The sequence below is a fragment of the Pyrgilauda ruficollis genome, unplaced genomic scaffold (assembly GCF_017590135.1).
Source record: "Pyrgilauda ruficollis isolate IOZ18807 unplaced genomic scaffold, ASM1759013v1 scaffold71, whole genome shotgun sequence".
NCBI lineage: Eukaryota > Metazoa > Chordata > Aves > Passeriformes > Passeridae > Pyrgilauda > Pyrgilauda ruficollis.
Genome location: NW_024528933.1, coordinates 1,134,682 through 1,159,842, shown reverse-complemented (window position 1 = coordinate 1,159,842; position 25,161 = coordinate 1,134,682). Strand labels below are relative to the sequence as shown.

The 25,161-nt window shown below is 38.0% G+C and overlaps 1 protein-coding gene across 1 annotated transcript in view; it reads left to right on the top strand.

The window, feature by feature from the left end:
* Positions 1-25,161, top strand: part of ADAMTSL1 (ADAMTS like 1) — a 162,122-nt gene that overhangs the window by 54,664 nt on the left and 82,297 nt on the right. The window contains exons 8-12 of the mRNA XM_041485555.1: positions 8,558-8,669; positions 9,283-9,421; positions 18,483-18,533; positions 21,295-21,499; positions 22,853-23,000. Of these exons, the coding sequence (XP_041341489.1) occupies positions 8,558-8,669; positions 9,283-9,421; positions 18,483-18,533; positions 21,295-21,499; positions 22,853-23,000 (655 nt within the window). The remainder of the gene's footprint in view (positions 1-8,557; positions 8,670-9,282; positions 9,422-18,482; positions 18,534-21,294; positions 21,500-22,852; positions 23,001-25,161) is intronic.

Genomic DNA, 25,161 nt, shown 5'->3' with positions numbered 1-25,161 from the left:
ACAGTTTCTCTGGGCAACATTTTACAATGTCCAACCATGCTCACACAAAAGAATTTCTTCCTAATATCTAACCTAAATCTACCCTCTTCGAGTTTAAAACAAATATTCTTCATCCTGTCTCTACATGCCCTTGTCAAAAACCTCTCTCCAGCTGTCTTGTAGCCCCTCTAGGCACTGAATGGCTGCTGTAAGGTGCACTTGGAGCAAATTCCCCAGGCTGAACTACGCCAACTGTCTTGATGCCTTAACAACCTAAAAATCAAACAACACACACTTTCAAAGTAATATTAGTATAGGAGGTAATATGAAGGCTGGTCTTTATTGGAAGCCTCCCAGGGCAAATATGGAAAATGTCCACAAAAGCCCACCCACAGGGTGAATACAGATTACAGAATACTGAATACAGAAGTTTAGCAAATTAGCCTGTTTGACAAAAATCACAAATTAGGAGCACCAGTGATGATGCAATTCCTCCCCCAGTCCAAGCCCCTTCTAAATCCTCCCCTCTTAGATAGGCCTAAACTTTTTTGATGAAAATGTGTCTCAAAGAGCTGTTTTTAGCCTTAGTTCCCAGAAAGAGCCAAGATAGGATGGGGGCCTTGGAACTTGTGTTGTATTTCTGCCTAGGAAAATACTGAAGGTAAGTTACAATAATAGGCTACAAAGCTACAAGTATATGTGTAAAGAATACAGAGAATATATGAAAGAAAAAAGGCAAAAATCATTAGGTATCAGTCTCAGCCTTTTCTCACAGGAGAGGTGCTCCAGCCCTCTGGTCATCTTCATGTACCTTCTCTGAACTTGTTCCAACAGATCAGTGTCTTTCTTAAGTCTTACTCAATTTAATCTTTACTTTTTATCAAAGATGATCCATGAAAAGATTATTCTTATTTCCATTGTCTGTCCTTTTCCTGGTTTCACTGTGATTATGCAGTCACAATTTTTTAAAATACACATAAACATGTAATTTGTGACTAGTGTTTAATTACACAGATGTCTATTTTGAAAGAATAAATTTCCTGTCAATAGATCTATAGTTTAATAAAATTATTTAATGTCTTTTATATAAAGAGATATCTGTACATAAATATATATGTTGAAAAAGAGTGAGCTTACACTCTACAATTACTTGAAAGGAAATTGTGATGAGGTGGGAGTCAGTCTCTTCTCCTATGTAACAAGTAATAGGACAGAAGGAAATGGCCTGCAGTTCTGCCAGGGGAACTATAGATTGAATACTAGAAACAATTCCATCGCCAAAAGGCTGATTAAGTATCAGAACAAGCTGCCCAGGGAAGTAGTGGAATCACCCACAGTGGAAGTGTTCAAAAACTGAGCAGATGTGGTGCTTAGAGACATGGTGTAGTGGTGAACTTGGCAGTGTCAAGTCAGTGGTTGGACTGGATGATCTTAGAGGTCTTTTATAACCTTAATAGTTTCATGATTCTGTACACATAATAATCAGGACAAATGGATTTTATCTGGCTGTGTACTTTTCTCTCAAATTTTCTTCCTTTCTGCAAAATTCTATTGATGTTTTTAACTGATGCTGCACCTGAGCTGATATTTTCAGAGGAATATCTAAAACAACCCTATTATAATTCTGAATAGTAAAAGCTAATGTGGACAGTTCAGTATATAATTAGCATATATAATTAATTGGGACTACCCATAGACATTATTTTTTTTTTTTTACTGAACTCAAATTTTAGTCTGTCAAAACTTTGGGTGCTTTCACAGATGGTTTCCATTTTAGGCACTATTCATAAGCTTTTTAATTAGCAAACTTGGTAAGCTCATGATTGAGCCTTTATCCTGCTCATCTGCGCATCTGGCTAACAGCTCATGCTGTAGCACATATCCCTGAGGGATTCTACAGTCCTTCATCCATTGCAAGAGCAGGTTATTTGACCACTATTTGTTACCCAGTCATCAGTTCATGGGAAGATCTTCTAGGATGATCTGTCTAGGACCTTTGGTGAGGGACCAAAAAAAAAACCTAGAATAATGAAACTACCTTTATTTTTTATTTTTTTTTTTTTTGACAAAGTGTTCAGGAAAATATTTCTTTCTCAAAATACTATTGAAATGGTGTTTTCTTTTCACATTCTATCTACTCACCTAGTAACTGAGCTAGAAGATATTGGACTGAAGTTTTGCTCATGAGTCATGAAATTACTTCTGAAAACTGTTAAAAATTTCTATCTATATTTGATGTGTTTTAGACACACTTTATGCAGGTAAGTAGACTGAATATGATCAAATGTGATTTGTATTTGTGGTTCCTGTGCTCAACCAGTACATCATTTGAAACTACCGGGTGGATGCTGTTTGGATCTGAAGATGTATTACCATTAATTTTATGTACTTCTTTAAAATACTGCTGATCTGAAATATACTGGCAGGTTTTAAGGCAGTGGAGACAGTTTCTTAGGTGTGTAATTTTCTATTCCTCTGAAAAAATGCTATTTGTAATTTTTTTATTTTCTTATTCTGTAACTTTTGTTTACCTATATCTCTCAAAAATCAGCCACATTTAATGCTGTAAAAGCTTGTTGCCAACCTTGTTCAGTTTTCACAATTTTAATAATTTATGTGTCTATGGCAAAAAATGCCCTTTCAATTTGTTAATTTTATTTTTATACAGTATCTACCACAATAAGATTCTCTTTTTGCATTGATTTATTGGATATTGCCATTAATAAATGAAGTTTCATAAATATTCTGCAGTGATGATTAAACTGGCTTGTTTGAAGGTGAATTCTGTTGCCCTGGTTTTTGATTGTGCTGAAATGGTCTTTCCACAATGACTGGGATGTTGGTATCAAAGCAGAGACACAGCACATCTGGTTTGGTGTATTTGGGGTTGCCTTTAGTTCCATGGAACAATTTTGGTCTTCTCATTTGAGAAACATCCATATTTGTTGCACTTACTAGTGGATTCTCTGCAGGTGGTTAATTGTTATAGCTACTACTGCAGGTTCCATTACTGCCAGCTATCCTAGCCAATCCACTGCAGTGATTTTCTCTTTTTTTCTTCTTTTGGGCAGAATAAAGGAACTGGTGAAAGATTTGAACCTTCTAGTTTTCTATTTTGGCTTTGTGAGAGAATTAATCTAAAGGCTTTTTATCATATTTATCACCTAAAGGAATACTGTTTAATCCAAGATTGAGGCAGGGTGAGCACGTTTGAATCAGAGATACTTTGTAAAATATGTAAATCAGTGACAAGGTAATTTCAGAGTGATTTCTCTGGGTGATTTAAAGGCTTAAATTGGCAAGCAACTGATGGAGCTGATTTCGTAAGAGGGACAGCCCAAAAACCAAGCTGATCCAACACAGGACTATCACAGTCAGGGGATGTGAATGCAGAAGAGGACAGCAGATATGATCCCTGGACCTTGAGGGCAGAGGTCCTTTCAGCATTCCAAGGGAATGACAAGGCGAACTCAGAGGTGTTATGGGGTAGCTCTGTCTTAAAACATATACTTGAAAGCCTTCAGCATCTCTTATTATTTACATTTTATGTATTTTCTATTTTATTTTAAACAATCTTGTAAACTTATTTTCCCATGACAATGTCTGGCTTCTATTTCCTTCAAGAACAAATTATTAACAGCAACAAATCTCTCGTACATCCTCCTTTATTTTTCAGTGCAAGATATGACTACATACAACCAGCAATACTGAAGAATTCTTGGTAGAGTATTTTTTATACTGACATGAGAAACACAAAATTACATTTGTCAGATTTCTCATTAATTACTTTCATAAGTATCAATCTGATGATTTGGTATGTGGAACTTGCAGAAAGCATTCAGGATCAGAATCAGAACCAGAATAATAATATGATAGAATCCATTAGAACTTTTCTAATAAGCATGGTGGCATGGAGCTAGTTCATTGCAGACCAGATCAAGTTCTGTAAGACAAAATTTGCTGGAGCACTTCCAGAGGAGGACAACAAAGCTGGTGAACAGCCTAGAGAATAAGTCCTGTGAGGAGTGGCTGAGGGAGTTGGGGTTGTTTAGCCTGGAGAGGAGGAGGCTCAGGGGTCACCTTAACACTCTCTATGACTGCCTGAAAGAAGGCTGTAGCCAGGTGGGAGTCAGTCTCTTCTCAAAGGCAACCACTGACAGGATAGGAGGACACAGGCTTAAGCTGCACCAGAAGAGGTCCAGGTTGAACATCAGGAAGAATTTCACTGGAAGGGTAGTCAGGATTGAAATCATCTGCCCAGGGAGGTGGTGGACTCACCATCCCTAGAAATATTCCAGAAACAACTGGACATGGTACTTAGTGCTGTGGTTTAGTTTACATGGTGGTTTTTGGTTGAAGGTTGGACTCCGTGATTTGGGAAGCCTTTCCAGCCTTCATGATTCTATGATTCTGAGGTACAAAATAATAATTCCCTTTCTCTGTCCCCATTTTGGAACACACACACATACACAAGAAAGAAATTATGTCTTTCCTCCTCACCTACCCCCAACTGCATGAAATGAGAACATTTTATTGAATACACTTTTAATGGCTCAGCTTACAAGTAACACTAGTAATTACTTGGTTATGACTGCTGGTTATAAAGTGCTGATTAAATTTTGAAACTGTCCAAGTAAACTACTGCAGTTTTGTAGGTCAGGCCATATGTTCTTCAGAGAACAAAAAGAAATGGTTCAGGCATACACTGCCAAAATTAAGCAAGAAATGGTTGGGCTTTTGGGAACTTTACTTGTTTTGTTTTATGTGCAATAATAAAATTTTGGAGCTATAGGAAAAACCGGCAAAGTGCAAGGGTGAAGTCAGATGTTACAGTCTCTTGTTCAAAGAGCAGGTCAGAATATCTCAAAAATATTACACACCTTTCATGTTCAAATTTTTCTTTTCTTGTTTTCTTTTGACTTTCTGTGACATGTTCCAAGCCAAATCTGCATTTTGTCAACTCCAAACATCACCTGAGCAACAGTTTGTGCTTCTCTTGCAGCATCCTAGGCAGGCATTAGAAAAATTAGTGTAAAAAAAGTCTAAAAGAGATTTCTTTTTTCCAAGGTCTTTCAACAGAGAAAAAAAGATATCTGTTGATAGTGAATGTAGGCTAGACTGGATATTCTGCAGACTCTAGTTTTAACCAGTTCCTTAGAAGACTGGTGTTATTCTTTAGGTTCGGCAGCTAACTGAACATGAGCCAGCAGTATGCTCTTGTGGCCAAAGGAATCCTGGCCTGGATCAGGAACAGTGTGGCCAGCAGGAACAGGGAGGTCATCCTTGCCTTGTACTTGGCACTGGTGAGGCCACACCTTGAGTGCTGTATCCAGTTCTGGGCCCTCAGTTTGGGAAGGACCTTGAGACGCTTGAGCATGTCCAGAGGAGGGCAACGAGGCTGGTGAGGGGCTTGGAACACAAACTCTGTGAGGAACAACTGAGGGAGCTGGGGTTGCCTGAAAGGAGGGTGTAGCCAGGTATGGGTCAGCCTCTTCTCCCAGGCAAATAGTACAGGACAAGAAGACACAGTCTTAAGCTGTGCCAGGGGAAGTTTAGTCTGGATATTAGGGAAAAATTATTCATTAAAAGAGTGATTAAGAGAATCAGTCTTTGGAATAGTCTGCTCAGGGAGGTGGTGGAGTTACTCTCTGTGGAGGTATTTATAAAAAGACTGGATGTGGCACTCGGTGCCGTGGTTTAGTTGATGGGGAGGGGTTAGGTCATAGGTAGGGCTTGGTGATCTCAAAGGTCTTTTCCAACCTAGTTCATTCTGTGATTCTCTGAGTCTGTGAAAGTGGTAAGGGCTACTCTGATGTTAGGAATGCTCCAAATTCCCCTGAAAGATAAAGGAAGTCAAGGATTTTATCTGGGGAGTTGCCATGCACAAATGCAGGGATGAGTGCTCTGCAAGATCTGGGTACTTCGGACTTCAGCTATTAATAAATTTAGACAGGATTTTATTTGCAAATATAATTATCAATTGTTTTTTTTTTTTTCTAGTTCAGTTACCTAAGTGTGCAAAACTCATTGTTATTTAGAGGAATAGCTTAAGATTCTCAGGTGATGGCCATCTTTATTTGGATCTCTGGCATTTCTCATAGCTACAAGGGTGTTGCTAATACTGCAAGGGTAAAAAATTTCATCATACTACAGAGATGAGTATTTCAATGTGTGGGAGCTGGCCCTGTGCAGCCAAACCACGACATTTCTTACACCATTTAGCTATCAAGTCTCACTGAGTTTTTCAGGGCTCAAGTAGCCAATGATGTTTTTTCCTGGATAAAGATCTTAGCTCTAACAAACAGTCAAACAAAATCAAGAAGTTTTTGCTATGTGGAATCACATGTTGTTGTTCCTCTTCTGCTTACAATACTCCTTAAAAATACACAATATTTGTATGCTTCTTTTATTCGCTTGTTTTGTATAATTTGAGCTTATAACTGTGGCTCAGTAATTCTTCCCCACCTATGTTGATATCATGTCTGTATTAGTGACTTCCACATTAAACTGGAAAGGATGGTACATCTGTCTTTTCTCTGTGTCGAAACAGACAGATAACTCCAAACATGCAGGAATAGTCTGCAGAGAGAGAAGAACTCTTCTTTCTTCCTGATTTTTTTTTTCAGTGTAAACTCCTTTTTTCCTCCTGTTCATTTTATATTATATATTTATATATGTATATATATGTATATATATATATGTATATATTTATATATATATAGCCCATGTGTGAACTCTTGGTCTGTTCTTCACAATTCACTGCAGATCGTACTGCTGAGTAGATCTGAGTTTAGGAATCACTGATGATCCTTAAAAAACAAAGAGTAAAAGCAGAATTCACCCCAGAGAATGCCTTTCCTGCACATTGAGATCATAGACCTCCCCAGATGGCTTCCAGAACAATTTTCCCAGGAGTGCCTGAAGCTTTCATAAGCCCGGAAGGACCCTTCTGAAGTGTGTAATTAATGCACCATCCCCACACAAGGAATTAAGTATCCTGTTTCTGACAGACACATTCAGACAATATTGATCTGTGCAAAAGGCCTCCCATTTGCTGAAGCAGTTGTATTGCTACAGCTGGTTTGGGTTTTTTCCCTTTTGAGAATTGACATCACTGTTTAATTAGAAAAGGGCAGCCTTAGTCTCAGTGGACCAGACCTCATGCACACATCAACATTCTTGCCCTCCTCCTGCTCTTCAATATATATCTTGGTTTGTAATCATGTTGCTGTCCATCTACAGGGGAAAACAAAACAAACAATCCAAGTTACAAAGTTCATCTCAATTTGTCATATTTTTGCTTCCATTTCACAGACTACTCTTTGACAGTGTCTCTTGGTGTTTAGAAAGAGAGCAGAGTAAGAGAAAAATAGTGTTTCCAAAACTAGGAGACTCATTTGAAACATGAGAGAAAAAAAGGAAAAGGAGGCCGTGGTTAAACAGTTTTAAGCTGTCTGAAAAAAAAGGTGGGAGGGCTGCTCATGAGAGCAGCAATACTGTCTTGGAGAAGGGTCCATCTTTTCTAGATGTGATTTGGCAGTTTTCTCTACTGTGATAGCATCATGCCACTGGTGCAGAGATGCTCAAGCAGCACTGAAATACTGTGTCCTAAGTCAAATAGGAGAACAGATTTTTGTTCTTCCCTTTCCAGCTGTTCATGCAGAGGCATAAATGTAAGGACAGGGGATAACCTGCTGAGATTTTGGAGTCCTCATAACTGGATTAATCAGCATAGATATCAGACAGGAAGGATTTTTTTACTGGACAGGGTGTAAGTGGTGCTGCTTTACCAATGTGAAGGTCTCTCCTATTGCAGTCCTTGCACTACAGACTCTTTTTTATGTGGAACATCCATTCAGCACACCTAGTACTGAAAAGCATGCTAGCTTTTAAGCTCAGGTGGCTTGTAGGCTCTGAGGGCAGTTTTGCAGACATGGACTTAGCCCCAGCCAGGATTCCATGCCTATGACTGAAGGAAGCATTTTTACAAGCAAAATAAAGTAAGCAGAACAAACTTCATAATAATAACAGTGCCACAAAGGAGAATGAAATAAAGACCTCACCTCAGGAAGCAAAACAAAAAATTTTTATGCTGTTTATTATTTTTTACAGTGCAGGCTCCCATGTTTTACTCTATACTATAAAGTATATTGTAACTGTTTAGAGTTTAGAACTGTTTAGAATGTTTTTTGAGAAACATTAAAGATCTAAAATCTATGTCCATGTGTCAGGGACAGTAGATAAAGTGATTTTCTGATTCATTAAACATCAGTCCCTATCCTCTGTCCCTGTAAGATTACTCAGTAGCACTAATCATACATTTGCCATGCACTCATTATTTCAGAATGTGACCTCAAAATGGACACTGGTTATGCCCAGAAATTTATTTGACTGTGTTTAGAACCCAAGATCTTGTCACCGATCAATGCTTTGGTTTGGTATTTAGTTTTCCTCTTGCAAAGTATATCTGGTATTTCATGAAGCTTCAAGATGTCTCCAATCTGCAAGATGCTTGTGGTGGAATACTTCTTCACAGCATTTGTGTTAGGTTCACTCTTTGATATAATCTCTTTTTCAGATCCATTATGTTGGTGCTGCTGACAGTTCAGTCCAGTTCATCTTCTACCAGCCAATCATTCACAGATGGAGGGAAACTGATTTTTTCCCTTGTTCAGCATCCTGTGGTGGAGGTAATGAATTACCACTGTATTTCAGAAGCTATCATCTGCATACATGACCTGTCCCAACTGCTGCCCTGAGTTTTGGCCCTTAAATTAGGCAAGATCTAAAAATTTGAATAGTTACAACTAAATGAAGGGAGGGATTTAGCAACATGGTAGCAGCATGTAGATTTTCAGCATTGTGCCAGACTCTGTAGATAAAGAACGTGTTGATAGCTACATATCTGTATTTAATGCTATAGCTGTCAGACATAAGCGCTGACGGGATTTGGGCCTGGATTTGGTAAAACAAGATGTCTCCATTTGTCCCTTTTCATACCAGCAGGTTTATTCTCTATACTAAAACTAAGGGCACAATTCTTGGTGACTGAGAAATCTCAGCCTTTGTTTTTTCTAGACTTCTAAATTTTTGTTTGACCATACTGGTTATCTTCTGTTTCCTACTACATGTGATTTACATTGCTGTTTTCAATCTGGTCTGTAAAACAGCAGCTGTTATGTCCAAAAGCACTGAAGCAAGCTGAAATTAGTTTCCTTTTTCCAACCTAAAACTTAGATACATTTCAGACCCAGACAGGAAGAACATCACATCTCATATTATTTATTCCTCTGTGTATTGCAGGTTATCAGTTGACATCTGCTGAGTGCTTTGATCTGAGAAGCAATCGGGTAGTAGCAGATCAGTACTGTCACTATTACCCCGAAAATATCAAGCCAAAGCCAAAACTCCAAGAGTGTAATCTGGATCCTTGTCCTGCAAGGTCAGTTGGCTTTAATTTTAAAGGAGACTGAGCTCTAAAGGGGTAAAATAAAATGGGAAAATATTCTGTTGCTATTTCTCACAGTGTCATTTATCATATATAATTCAACCTCTCTCTCATTCTAAGAATGCACCGTGTAGAACACCTATTTAGCACCTTCATAGAGCAAAGACTGATTTGAAATGGTTGTTTCTTCCCCTCAGAATGTATTTTGCTTCATTAATTGTCACCAAGTATGAGAAAAAAAATTGTCAATTATACCATCCCCATGCTCTGAATTCATGTGCTGAATACATGTCTCTTAAGTGTTAGTGAGATGGAAGAAATTCTTTTTGCATGAAAATTATTGTCATCACATTTAAATGAACTATTTTTATGAGGTTTTTGTTTTTTTTTTTTTTAATTTTCTCCTTAATGAAAAGCCTGCTTGCATTTACGGCAGCTTGTAAAATGGAATAAGTGATTTTTTTCTAGTTAACAATGTCCTTTGGCCCTGCATGAAAGTCTGATCTCTGCTGCCCATAGAATCACAGAATGGTCAGGTTGGAAGGGACCATAGGGAGTCATCTGGTTCAATCTCCCTGCTCAGGCAGGGTCATCCCAGAGCACATGGCACACGATCATGTTCAGATGATTCTTGAACATCCCCAGTGAGAGAGACTTCACAACCTCTGTGGGCAATCGTGCCAGTTCACTGGCAATGCACAGTAAAGGCATTCTTCCTGGTATTAAGGTGGAACTTGCTGTGCATTCTTCCACAGAAGATTAACAATAAAAATAGTAAGATCAGATAGTCAGATTTTCCATGTATAAGAAAAGAAAGAAAACCACAAAAAAGACCAATCCTTTGTTGCACTGATTGTCCTGAACTTCAATGGGAGTCCATCTGCAGCCACTGAACAGGCAGCTAGCATTTATTTGTGCAATCTAAATCTTTTGGTCTTCTTGTGTGGCTTTGCTAAAAGGTGGTTAAGCATTGCCCAACAGACCTGACAAGGATGTCCTAAAGCCATATTATCGCTAGCTCCTTTCCCTCTAGGCTTGTTTCTTACCATCTTTGATATTGTGAGTTCAAGCAAGTGTCACCTAAAAAGTTGCTGTGTTGCTTCAGATTGCTGGAGGTTGTCAAAGAGAAAAGATGTCCTGATGAGAAAAAGGATACTTAAGAAACCTGAGGGGCTGTGTATCCACCTGACTGAGGGTGGTTGCTGCCCAAACCAGATGTACCAGCTTTAGAGCAGCTAGGCATTATCATAGCAGAACAAATCACTCTAAGGCAAAGATGGGTTTTACTTCTTACAGGAAGTTTTCACTGAAGTTCACCGATGGTTTTTTGAGTTAACACTCAGATTTCTTTGTCATTGAACACACCTTTACCCAGAGTGTATTGCAGTTTATACGCCTTTACTCCTATAAGTACATTAGTGTTAGAGACAGACACCAGTAGAGGCCAGGTATGATCAGGTAGAAGGCCAAAACATGAATGTTTCAGGAAATGGATTGTTGAAAAATATGAATCAATGGAACCTATCTTCCAGAGTCCCCTATCACAGTCTCAATGAGAAAGTAATTTTATGTAGTTGCTTTATTTTTTGTATTTTTTAAATTCTAAGATGCTATTTTTTACACCTACTCCTCTGGGTCAAATATGTAATTTGCCTCTGGCATTTGTGTGGTGGATATGTTTCATACTTTCTCAATGATTTTAAATAACATATTCTCAAATTGGTGATGCAGATGACTGCATGGTACATGAGAGGAAAGAGGGAAAAAAATAACAGCTGGGCAGATGTCAGGAACAAATTTTGTTTTATATAAGATATAACGAGGCAAAGTTGTTGATATAAAGACCCTGAGGGGAGGGAGAGTTATTTAGAAATACAGCTATGCCATCCCAGAGGAGCTGGCTTTTTGGAAACATCTTCACAGTCTGCCAAATTTCAAATTACTATTTTCAAAAGTGCCTTTGTAAAGAATTCAAGAATCAACAACTGAGAGGGAGAAAAAAAAAAAAACAGAGGAAATCCTTGGTAACTTCTAGATTCTGGTAACTTATGATGATTTCTAGCATTCTGATGATTTCGTCTAAGGAAGAGGGTAGGTGAAGCAGAAACATGGGGTCAGAAGCCTGGACAAGGAGGGCATATTGGTTCTACAGTGTCTTTGCTGTGTGGGAGCTGCTCTGCTCTACCAGTATAAAACCAATAAGTTAATTTTTCCTGGCAAACCCAGTTCCAGTGAGGCATAGCTGATTAGTGGTTGCTGACTGTTCCTGTGGTGTGTTAATGAATGCCACAGAAAATAATCATTGAAGACCACAGTGGCACTGAATAAAGGAACTGAGAGTGGTTGCTCTAAACACTAAACACTAAAATTTTCAGCAAAGGGCAAACTGAAAGAAAAGTTTAAATGAATACCACAAGTATTGTGTGAGCCTGCAGTAAGTTGAATCTTTAAGTTTAGTGCATAGAAATGTTTATTTTATTGTGCTTACTATGGCAATAATTAGCAGTATTGCTGGCATCATGAATAGCAAAAAAGCTTCGGCTCAGTAAACATGGGAAAGTATGTGGACGGTTATTTATCAAACACATAGCTTACACATACTCATTTTCCAGGTTAAGTAGAGGCAGCCACATATACTGTTCATCCAAGTCAGACCAGTGATTCATATCACAGAACACATGATACACGGTGACACTGAGTGCCTTTTAATCTCTACATAACAATGCTCCATTCAGCCTCTCTTATAAAACCTGTTTTGCATCCAGCTCATAATAACCAACAAAGTAAAATGGAAAGATCTGTTTGTTTACAGTCCATTATGATTTTACAGTCTGCCTTTGACTGGCAAAAATAAGTCTATATGCATATTACCTACTAATGTAAACAGCAGCCAAATCAATCTAGTCCACTCCCCTTCAATGGGCAAAATCCAACATGCGTATTTTGCCTATTTAATTAAGTGAAAATCTTGTAACTACCCAAAACTTCACAGACTGGAAGGTATTTTTAGCTTTCATCTTTATCCTCCTTTCTGGTATATTTTAATAAAAAATTAATGGATACTTTTTTTCTTGCTAGAGAAGAGGTTTGTTCAGATTTGATTTAACTGGGTATGCTAAACAATTATTTAGGACAATTCTAAGGTGCTATAAGCAGAAGATAAACTTGCTTCATAATTCCAAGGCTTCCCCCAAAAACCAATTTTGACCCAAATGTGAAAAAGGCTGCTGCCCTACCCATCATTCACTCACTCACCAGGATACCCTCAGTATTATTTCTAGATTTCAGCTTTTAGATGGCATTCCCAGCCATGCCATTCTGCATTTTTAACAATCTCCCATATTTTTTGTCTATTGCTGCTACATGTTAATGTGGGGGTTTCTGAGTCACATAAGGTCTATTTGTGTTTTTACCAGGAGATTTCAATGTTGTATAAAGATTTTTAAAGGCAACTTTAGCAAATATTCTAAATTCATAAAGCAACTATCTAAAACACTTTATACTAGCAAGCCTCTAGCATAAAGTGTTCATTTTAACACTTCAGTTCCTGGAGTTTGCCTAGAGTTTAATCTGTAAACCTGCCACTAGAAATATTGTTTATACCTGTGGAAAGTTTGGGGGGGAAATCTCTCATTCCAGCAAGGTTTTCAGTGTCCTGAAGAACTCTTAGATATATCCTGTTTATGGAGTTCTCCAGTGAAATTTCAAACTCCTCTTCCTGCTTGTCAAAGTTTTTCTTTTAGCATTTTCATTTAAATATTGATATGGTGGTGGCAGAGGTTTGGCATTACCAAAAAGAAATTTAAAATAAAATTTAAATTTTAATAAAATTGTAGTTTTCAGTTGTTCATTTTCAGCTAATTTAGCAAGAGCACTGAAGTACAAGTAAAAGCATACAAAAGACACCAGGATGCTATGACCATTCAGAGTGATTCTAAGTAGTGAGAAGTCCATAATATACTTGGCAATGTGAAAGTGGAATTGTAGATGGAAAAGGAGCTGGTACCAATGGCAATGTTCTGGTAGTAATAATCTGGGTTACCCGAGTTCAAGAGCAGGGTAAAGACAAGCAGCAGATAATTCTAATACCTAAAGAGATACATTTCTTCTCAAGAAAAGCAGTTGGAACCTTGAATTTTTGGGCAGGGCAAAAGTAATCAAAATTAATCTAGAAAATAACTTTGTCAGAATAGGTAGAGGGGGTGGGCCAGGAAGCACTTGTCAGGCACTTCAAAGATGTGAATAGCAGAGCAAATTCAACTCTGAGGGGACAATACATATTAATGAAACACAGAAAGAAAGGCAGAAAAGAGCTTCCAGGATACTTCCAATAACAATCTGTAAAGTGGGAAAACATATCATGTACTGCTGTGAGCATCATATCTGTCTGCCCAAGATGAAGTTACAGGAAAATTAGTCTGGTTTAAGTGCTAGAAGATGCCAAAACTGCAGCAAGTCATTTATGGAGATTTTCACTGGATATTCAGTTGTTAAAATTTAGTACTGTTAACTACTTATCGGCTCATTCCCTCTTTGTATCAAACACTGCTCATCCAAACCACCATAAAATATTGAACTGGATTTAAAAAATATGTTTAGAAGCATTAAAGTCATCCTGCTGGAAGGAATTACATTTTCTACTTTTGACTGGAAACATCTCTTTCGCGCACTGTGAAGACATTGGGTTTTAGCAGTCTATGGCAATGACAAACCATATGTCACTTAGAATTTAAAATCTCTGCACCATAAACAAGACATTTTTTATAAAGGTAAGATACTGTCATGCCAGACAGACATTCTGTTTAAAGCAAGAGGTTTTTTGGATGCTGACACAAAAGGATGGCTTTCTCAATAGTGTTCTTTTCATTCGTAAGTAGGTTTTTAAAGTATCCACATACCACTTCTAAATGTTTAAGCAGCAGACATTGGCTTTTGCCAATCTGTAAAGTGCTAAGAGCATATAAAAGGATGTATGCATACAATGTACACAGTAGTTCAGTTTCACATTGATAGCATCCAGAAACCAGAAAGGTGACTCATACTAGTAGCATAACTGAGAATTACTGTTTCACTGCCTGCAAAAGTAGGCACTGAAACCAATGTTGCCTGTACCCGTGATGTTACTGTTATCTACTCCAGCTCTGAAGGGAAAAGGTAATACACAGAATAACACATGGGCAGCATTAACAGATACCATCTGTTTGAGGGCCTCATTAACTCAACACAGAAAGTGTTCTTGTAGCACAAGGAAATAATGTCACAGTGTGGCATCTTCAGAGATCACTGAAGTGCAGTATCACACACCACCTTAGTGTCAGGATTTGAAGTGTTAAAATGCAATCTTTTGCACAAGATTGTTGTCTGTCTAGTGATAATCATGGCTTTCACAGAGATGCTGGCTTGGATGCTAAACTATTGTCTGTGGTGGTGAGCACTTTCATGTCTTCCAGCATAGCCAACCCAAGCTACTTTAACATTTCATTATTATTTGTTCACTGCTAATAATGCCTTAAACATATTCCATTGCTTGGATGGCACAGTCCCTGCCATGCAGATATTTACTGTCAGGTCTGACAGAGTTCAGTGAAGGCTTAAATCTTCACGTACAAGTCTGATCAGGAAAGAGGTGTAACGGGTGCAGCCACCCGGGTTATTGCATGGGCAGCCCTGCAGCTGTCAGTAGGACACCCCTGGCAAAACAAAACCCTCAGCAGAAGTGGAGGCTGTGAGTCAGAGGCACTTGAGCATCCTGCAAAGGCTGGGCAGCAGCACAGCAAGGGTGCAGGACATCAGCATAGGAGTGGCAGGTTGTCCCCGTGTGAGTTACACCACCCTGAGGCACCTTGGGAGCAGGTGTCCTTTCTTTCTGCTGGCTCCTCTCTCAGTTTTAGCACCCATGCCCCCACTTGGCTCAACAGGTTCTAACCTGAGACTCATCGGCAAGCAGGAGAGCTGGGATGGGCTGGCCTTGTCAGAAAGATGGAGTCATCAGGGAGGTAGAGGAGAAAGGCGCTTGAGCTTAAGCTTGTCATGTGTGCTAAATCCGGTTAAGCAGGAAAAGGAGCAACTGGGGAGGAGTTGACCAAACTTGTCTTCCAAGGAATGCAGCTGTGGAAACTCATCCCAGGGGAAGGCTGAATGTTTGCAGCAATGACAAATCTGATTGCAGCACTCTCACCTCTGGCATGTGCAGCTCCAACCATACACGTGCCTTGGAAGAGCAGTTGTGTTGAGACTGCCAGCCCTCAGGACGAAAAGAAACAATGTGCAGAATATATGATAGGACTTGTTGGTGTGAAAGGCATGGTAGATTACAGACATATGAGACAGAACAGCTCTGCAAAGTAATTTGCTTTGTGCTCCTGCTCCTGCCAAATCTCTTGATGTTTTGTGAATGAGTCCTGTTAGCTACTTGCATATATTTCAGTGAAGGAATTATTATTTCCTCTGCTCATTTAGCACACCATCCCCTTTGCATTGTCTGGGTAATGTGCAGTAAATAAACCCCACAAAGTAGATCTCTTCCATGTTGTTTGTAGGAGTATGATGGACTGATAGAATAATGGAATTTAAACCACTTTGTCCCATCAAAAAGTAAGAATACACCAAAGTAATCTCTTAAGTTTTTGTTAAATGTTAACTTAGTCTTAGGGATTTTTTTTATGGAGCTCATACAAAAATCCTCACACAAGACTAGCTAGAAAAATGCAGATGGCATTAATGATATGATGACCATCTGCTCTTCTGTTTTATCTTTAAGACAATTATTTTTTGAAGTTATAAATTAAACCATTGTGTTCTATTGTGGGGGTCTTTTTCCTTGCTAAGACTTTATGGTGGTGATTCATTTTCTTGTAGTGGCAGAATGAGAGCCTTTGCAGCCCCTCACATATGGAAAAAGACAGAATCAGTAAATCTGTGGAGCTCAATACTGTTTACAGAAATGTAATTTTTGCATGCAAAATTTTTGAGGGTCAGACCTTTCCATTTACAATATTAACCTTTGTAAATGTTATTTAATATTCATAACAGTTTTTGAATATGATACAGTTATTTCTATCTGAACAGTCTTGGAAGTAATGCATTCTAAAGTATGTAGACCTGGATTATGCATAGACAATCATATTTATTAGAAATAAAATACTTTTAACTGCAATGAATAAGATTTTTTTTTTTGAAACCTGCTTCTTTCTTAGGCAGTAGATGCTTTTATAGTGTAATTATTTCATTTTTTAATTCACTATATTAACTTTTTCCCAACCACTTCTCAGCAAGCTGATGAGCTGGAAAGTGCAAACAGAGGGCTTCAGAGTGGAACTTCAACAGCAGTAGTAGAAGAGTCAGGAAAACTGCAAATTCCCAAAGACAGGGGCAAAAAAATCCTCACAAGAAGTTCCCTTCCATCTTCTTAAAATACTAGTACACAATTCTTCCACATTCTACAGATGACCCATTTGTCTTTTCCAAAGTTTCCCAGTGCCAGAACAACCTCTCCTAGATTTTTAGATTTTTGTGAGGATAGGCAGCTCTTCGAAAATGCAAATATGTGCACTCATGCAGAGAGTTCCTGTGACTGCAGTGGCTGCTAATCTTAGAGGGAACTGTCTAGTCCCTCTCACACACTTCCAGGGCTCCAGCTGCTTCCCGCGCTTTAGCTGGAAAATTCCAGCACATTGACCTGGCGCTGACTCCTTGCTGTGGAAACACAATGGGATCTATTCTTCTATCTTGGACAAGTTATGCATATAAAACCCCTGTTGACTAAAAGGAAAATAGACCCCTTAGGCCTGGCCTGACAAGACTCTTTGAATGCTCACAGCATTTTTCAGTGAGCTGTGTTGAGAATAGAGATTACTTTCTCCCTTCCCCCTCCTTCACTCCTTCCCCCTTGCAGAAATCCATAGCACCATGCCTACCACCTCTCATCTGTGAAAGGTTCCCAAAAACCACCTTTATTCTTAGCATTCAGTTTCAATTCCCTGTAACTTGGATGGAGACACACTTTTTATTTTAATGCAGTTAGTGTTCACTCCTTGATTTTTCTGTCCACTTGCCCCATCCAGATACCCAAGTGGCCTTGAGGAAGGTGATAAACTAGGTCCTCCACGATCATCTGTTTTATTTTAATAGATATGTCTGATAACTAGGAAACAACATGGTTAAAGTTACTCTGAGCAAAAATCATGAACAGTGCAGAAAGAATACAGACCAGCAATTCAGTGAGACTCTAGCTGTCAATGAGAAAAGTTGCATCCATCTCACACACAACTGGCAAGATAATACTTCAGATAACTCCTAATTTTGATGTATGCTATTGCCTTCTATAACTTTTAGGTGTTACATTGTGACACCACACCAATAACAGTTCAGCAAAGCAATCTAACCAGTTATGACAAACGAAAAAAAATCTACCTTACATGTTAATCTTTTCTCAGGTTCCTTCTTTCTTTCTGGAGAAAAAAAAAATGCAGGTCTGGACTCATTTAAGGTGAAAAGACAAGGACCGCAGTTACAAATTCTTGCAGTGTGATTACCCAGATTTCTAATCCTGTAACTTATAAAAGCAGAGGTTTTATTCGATGGGCAGAAACAACCATATAATAGTTATAAAAAGGATTTTATTTAGAGGTCTGCAGCAGATAGAAGTTCCTCTATTGTCCTCAGTGACTTTGGATCCAAGCTCCAAGAATGTATCAAGTATAGGAACATTCTTTTTGATGCTAGATAATCAAAATGTAAGTTAAAATAATATTTGGATCACTTTTAGCAATAGATCGTTTATTTGTCAAACAATAATATATTTATAAGAAAAAAGTAGTAACCACTGATTTATTCTTTGAATTACTCAGAAAAAGTAGGATGGGAGTGTATTTTTTTTAATGGGATAACATCTTAGGTAAAATATCTTGTTTTGTTGATTTATAATACTGTAATACAAAAAGTTGTGTAATGTAATACAATATTGTAATACAAAACTTGTATAATGTAATCATCTAGTGTTTATTTTATTATGTGTACCTTCTACTCAGAGGGTTGGCATTATTGTTCCTAACAGTGATGGATACAAGCAGATCATGCCCTATGACCTCTACCATCCCCTTCCTCGGTATGTAAAACAGTCAACCAGATGCTAGGCTTAACAAGTCCATTTTCTTTTTCTTGCTCTGCTCTGTACTTCTGCTTTACTCTCAGGCTAAATTAACAGATGCTGCTTCTCTGACTCTTTAACAGATTAAAGTAGAGATGTTCAAATGCTAATCTGTTGTAATAAATTCTGTCAATGCAGAACTGAAATTATAGCCTATCTGAAGGAGAAGTGCAGATTTATTAAGTGTGTGATCCCTTTCTTTCTCCCCTTCCTCAACCCCACTTTCCCTTTTCTCTCATTACTTCCCTATTCTTGCCTTTTACTCCTCTCTGAGGAGAACTATAAGCTGTGGCTTTGTTATGAACCACAAGATTTTCTCTCCCTCACCCCCATTTTGCTGTTTCTTGCATGCCTATAATTTGTGAGCTTTTGGGTTTTGACAACATTAGTTTTGTTTTCTGATCCTACAAACTCATGCTAATGACTTTCCCAGGGGCATTAGTTCACTGGTTTTTCTAAGAAATAGGTGATAAGGGCAGAAATAGGATCAAGACCTGATTTTTATCATTAATTATCTCACAATTAAAATGTCTTTAATGTAAGACTCAAAATTCTCATGGAAATAATCAGATGAGTAATTGCTTTTAAAGCAGTGAATATGACTGTTGATGATAAAAATTTTTGATAGCTGAAGGATAATGACCTCTAGGTTTTGAAATACTGCCTGGACATGCAAAAGTATTGTGCTGTGTTTTCTTCTTCATTAATTTATTGTGTCATGTGCTATGAAATCATGGAAAGAACCCTTTAGACAACTTGAAAGTCTCATCCAGGTGAGGAAACAACTTCCATCCAATTATATTGAGGCCTGATGCACAGAGGTTTCAGCATCAGTGTACAAATGCAGCGTGTTCACACTCCACAGCCAAAACATGGACCAACCTCCAACTGAGAACAAAACTCTGCTAATATTTAAGCTACTTGAAATTGCTAAGGTTGCGTAAGACACCTGGAAACTTGTCCCAAATACTTCAGGAAATTTCCTGGTACCATCACTTTTTCCGGCTAGGAAAAGATGGCTCAGGTGGGCTGAGCCATCCAATTTTGAGCCAAGCAAATCTTGCAGTTCATTAATTTCAGTTTGGAGCCTGTTATTTGTGGTAATAAGAAACCTTAGCTGTATGTTGCAAAACTTGTTCAGCAGAGCCACAGGAAACACATTGAAGTAGAAGTATTTCTAAAATTACATCTTTGTAAAATATGTGGCTTATGATCAACACATGATGATGGCTGTGCATGGTTTAAAAATTGTTCCACCACTCCTAGTGGTAAGTCACGGAATTAATCAGTGGCTTTACTACTCGTAAACAACTTTTAATTTAAGCCGTTTCACATTGAGTTTTATGGTGCTACCGGACAGTAGCCAGGGGAGGGTATTGCTAGATATGCTGGAGCTGATGAGAAAATTGTGGGCTGATATGATGGAAAATTAGAGAGAAAGATAAGCATTGCTCAACAATCTTGGGGATCCTTTATTTGTTACTTAACAAAAATATTTCCTTTGTTTTAAGTGAGCCAATAAAAGTCCTCACCTTTTACTTCTTTTACTTCTTGTCTGAAGGAGGAAACAGGTGGGGTGTTTTTTAGAAAAAGTGTTCTTTGAGGTCAAAAACTGAAATCTTTTTACTACAATTGTTGTTTCAAACAGTAGTTGTAATGTCATTATGAAAAAGACATTTGCCTTGTGGGGTAATAAATGATTTCATGAAATGTTTCCAGGTAGGGAGAACACACATACTGCTGTACTTAATTCATGCACAGTAATATACAGAACTATTCACATTAGATCATGGGAATGGTCCCACATCCAATCTGTGACACAGGCTTGAATATAACAGAGGCAATACCAGACTATTTTGTGTGGAAAGACATGTATATATATAAAGTAATACATAGCTTATAGCATGTGCTATATATATATCACTACAAAAAGGATTATTCTCATAAGTATACATAGCTTTTCAGAACATGCATATATTGTTCTTGGGATTTTTCATCACATTCTCAATGGCATTTGTAGAGAAAAGATGGGTTCTCTGTGCTTTTCACTGCCTTAACAGTAAGGAAACAAGGTCCACTTGGTTTATCCATCAGAGGACATGTATCTTACAAGTATAGTCACATTTTCTTTTTGGTAATTTCCTCTCATCTTTCTTTCTTTTTTCTCTATTGAGTTGCTTCCTTGGAAAAAACACCACTCTTTCCTTTTATATTCTGCAAAAGGGGCATCAACCTCACAGCACACCTGTGATTTGTGACAAAGATTCTTCAGAATATGAGAAATCATGATATTCCCATAATCTTCAGAATATGAGAATATGAAAACATGATATTCCCATCAATTAAAAAAAAAAAGAAAAAAAAAAACCTAAGTAAAAAGCATTTAGCTTTTCTGTGACAGTAGTAATTGGATTAGTGGGAGAGAGGAGATTTCATATTATTAACTGTGGTGTAAAAGACACCAGCCATGAGCATGCTTTGTTGCTCTGGACACCTGTGAAAATAGACACATGATTAATTTTTACTGATGTTACCCTGGTAAAAAAACTGAGCTGAGCCAAGCTAAACCAAGCAAAACCAAAACAGAACAAACCACAACCAAACAAAAAACCCCACACAAACAAGCAGCCCTACAGATAGCAGTTTATGCATTTTGGGGGTACAGGTGGGTGTGGGAAGAAGAAGGGTAATGTTTCCTGATGCTTCTTTGTTTTCCCAGATGGGAAAGTACACCCTGGACAGCCTGTTCCTCCTCCTGTGGAGGAGGCATTCAAAGCCGCAGTGTTTCCTGTGTGGAAGAAGACATTCAGGGGCACATCAGCCCTGTAGATGAATGGAAATGCATGTATACTCCAAAGATGCCTGTTGTCCAGCCTTGCAATATATTTGACTGTCCAAAGTGGCTTGCTCAAGAATGGTCTCCGGTAATCAATTTAGTTTTGTTGGTTTTGTGTTTAACACACTAGGGAAAATATCTTAAATCATACTTCAGTGAGTTTTTGGAAGTTAGAACATTCACTGTTTTCTCTCATTACCAACACCTCTATTTTAAATTATGCTATTTGTCTAACTACAAAGTAACCACTCAGGGAAAATATATTAAGATGAACATGAGCAAGGAGAATGATAGAAAAATAAATCAGCTCTGTAACTTATTTTGTGACCTTCTACTAATAATAGACTGGGAATATAAGTGAAATGCACCAAAAAAACCCAATAAGCATGTAATGGTATTTCTGTATTACAGTATTTCAGTCATAAATGGAAACTCAAAATCACTGAGAAATTTCAAGAAGCACATAAATCTGTATATGACTCTGCTCTTTGATACCTGTATTTGTCTGTTCCTGACTTGCCTTTCCGTCTCTATGAAAGTAAATGTCTTGGAACTGTCCTTCCACAAAAGTAGTGAAATATTTTAATTTAGTACATAAAGACTTGGCTTGAATATATTTTCTCACCACCCCAGTTTCTCAACAAGTAAATTGTGCTTTAGAAGCTAGACTAGCTTACCTACAGATGAGGAGTTCTTGACTGATTGCAAAGTGTTTGCTGATTGTCAGATGAAAGCTGCTGTCCAAGAGCAAAACAGCATTGGTAACATGCTTCCACACATGGAACTACTACAACATTGGAACTACTACAACACTGGTAGTGCTTCCAACTGATTAGTGGTTTTGATCATCTCCTGGGCAACCAATTTTGAAGCAATGTGTGCAGGGGGTAAAAGCTGATGAACCAGAGCAAAAATAAATCTAAAAACAAACAAACAAAAAAAAAAAAAAATAAAAACACACAAAAAGCCTTTAAAAACTGTCTGAGGGAAAAAGGCCTGATAGTTTCCCATGCTGTTTGGTGCTTTTTTCCAGAATAGCTGAGTGTAATCCCTGTTGACACATAAGCCCCAGTACTTTGTCCAAGCAAAACAGAGTGGCTCCAAATTAAACTGACAAGGTGTTACTGAGCTTATCCTGTATGGGACAGATGGCTACAAGCCAAGTAGGCAACATTGCAAAAGTGGCACTGCAAGAGAAGTCCAGTGGCAAAATGTCCAAATCAAGTAAATGTTCTGAGCAAAAGGCAAAAGTTTCTATCAATTTTATACCTTTTCCATAATTACCAAATATTATGAATATTTTATTCTCAAGTTTGGATGTTTCTGCATCATGTTTGGCTCTCTTATGTTGCATATTCCCCTTATAATTATCATTGCCTAAATGTGACTTTTTTTTCTCCTTTTCATTTTCTCCTTTCATGTTTGTTTTTTTTCAATCCAGTGCACTGTGACCTGTGGACAAGGACTCAGATACCGTGTGGTCCTCTGCATTGACCACAGGGGGATGCATACAGGAGGCTGTAGTACTAAAACAAAGCCACACATAAAGGAAGAATGTGTTGTACCCACTCCTTGCTACAAGCCCAAAGGTAATGAGGCAGAATGTTTCTCATAAATTTTTTAGAGCTCTTTCATGTTCAGCCATTTCGTTTTGCTGCTGGCATCACTGTTTCCACCTGCACCTGAGTTATGATTTTGCACCTGTCTGTTCCTGTCTGCCTGCCAGTAGCTTGGAGTGAGTGCTGACCTCTTTTGTCTTACAAGCTTTGGGCTTTTCATAGTTAATTTGTAGCCCAGTAGACTAAGCAATATAAATGTAAATTTCGCTGTATTTTCACTGTTTACATCCGAGCAAAATGCAGCAAGACACAAAAGAGATCTTATGTTGCAAACCATCCAAAACTGACTTCTGCTTAGAAGGATGCAAGGCCAGCTAAGAAAGCTTTGCTTGCCTCTATCTGTCATGAAATGTCTTCAAACAGGAGTCATCAGGGAACAAAGTAAATTACTCCTTTCTGGAAGCCCACCATTGCAAAATCATGACATCTTTACCCTGCATAAGATCTTGTGCTGCCCTTTGCAGCACATACACACTTAATTTCTGAATGAAGGGAGCTACTTTCTTCTTCCATTTTTTCACATGGAATGAAAAGTCCTGTGCAAAGCTTGGTGTAACTGGGTTTAGTTTCCGTCCACATCTTTGTTCTGCAGCACTTTCACAGTTTTCCCATCATAATGCAAGGTGTAATATTTGAATATCTGTATATCTGAAGGCTGAGCAGAGGTTTCAGAAGAGTGTTGGATTAGATGGTGTCCAGAGGTGCCATCCAATTCTATTTTTAGGCTAGAAATTTGTCCTTTTTATTTCACAAAACTAGAGTTAGAAATTTAGGGCAGAAGGGGTAATGAGCCTCTCATCTATTGAATGTTTTAGTCCTAGACTGGTTTTTTTTTCAACAGCTAGATTAACACAAAGCAGAAAACAGTCTTCCTAGCTGACAGAAGCAGCAAGGCAAAAAATGTGCAAGTCTCTCTTTTCTTAACACACTCTGCAAAAAAAGAAACAGAAGGCAAATTGTTCATATAATTTCTTTCATTTTAGTTTATTCAAGACCTAAGGCATTTTATGTTGTACCAATAATGGGAAAAAATAGGATACCACAAGATTAGGTAGTGATTTTCAGTTTTTATGGAGAATGTATATTAATCTAATATAACTTTCTGTGTAATAGAAGTGTTTTTACTGGAAGTACTAAAAAAAAAATTTACTTTAATGGCTAAAGGTAAAATTTTCTCCTTAGCTTATGTTAGAAGTGCTTTTTGTTCATTTTTCTCTCAAAGCATACTGTATAACATCAACATTTCTAATCCTCTAACAAATTTTAGATGCTAATTAACTACACCTGTAAAAAAAAGGAAGGTTATTTAAAAAGTCACAGATCAGGCTATGTTAGACAAGAATTTAGGTTTTTACAAGCACTTGCATCTAAGCAAAAAACTCACAAAACTAAGATACAACTTTCAAAAACTCATAAGACAAACTGTAGAACATAGAAATATTTCCTGCATATTCTGGATGATTATTAAAATACAGATTAACCTAAGAGCTTTGATGGCATTCATCCTTAAATGGCACTAATATGTTAGATGAAGATCTTGGAAAGCTGTTTTAAAGATAGAGGAATTCAATTATTGTCCCTCTTTTCCTCAGTTAATAACTTTCTCCAAGGATATTTGCATGACTAAAGTTGCAGTAGCTGTGCAGTCAAATTGTAGGTCATTTTTCCTCTATGATACAACTGAGAGATGGAAAATTTCATGTACATATGTGAAATGTTCTGCACAATAGACCCACAGAAAAATCCTGACTATTCTGAATTGCATTAATCTGGTCCTGTTGGCGAGTACAAGACCATCCTTACACAAACCCAAAAGGCTTAGGTGATTTGTGAGTAACAAATAAGTTTGGCTCTGGTTCTCCTCAGTAGTCTGAGTCTCACTGCACTTTGTATAGTCTTCCCCTGGTCCTAGCCCAGAATGTTCTTTTGAAGTGCAGAGCTCCTTCCCAGCCTTTAGTTGAGCCAGATTTGTTCTTGCTTTATACCCCTGTAGAGCTAAACCAGCTCTGCTGCCTTCAGCTCAACTACTCTGCTCTGAACCTGCATTAAAGTGGAGTTTGGCTTGCAAAGCAGCATGGCCCTGCATTCCCCAGAGCAGAGCAGCTCATTACCCTGTGCGCACATCCTGGAG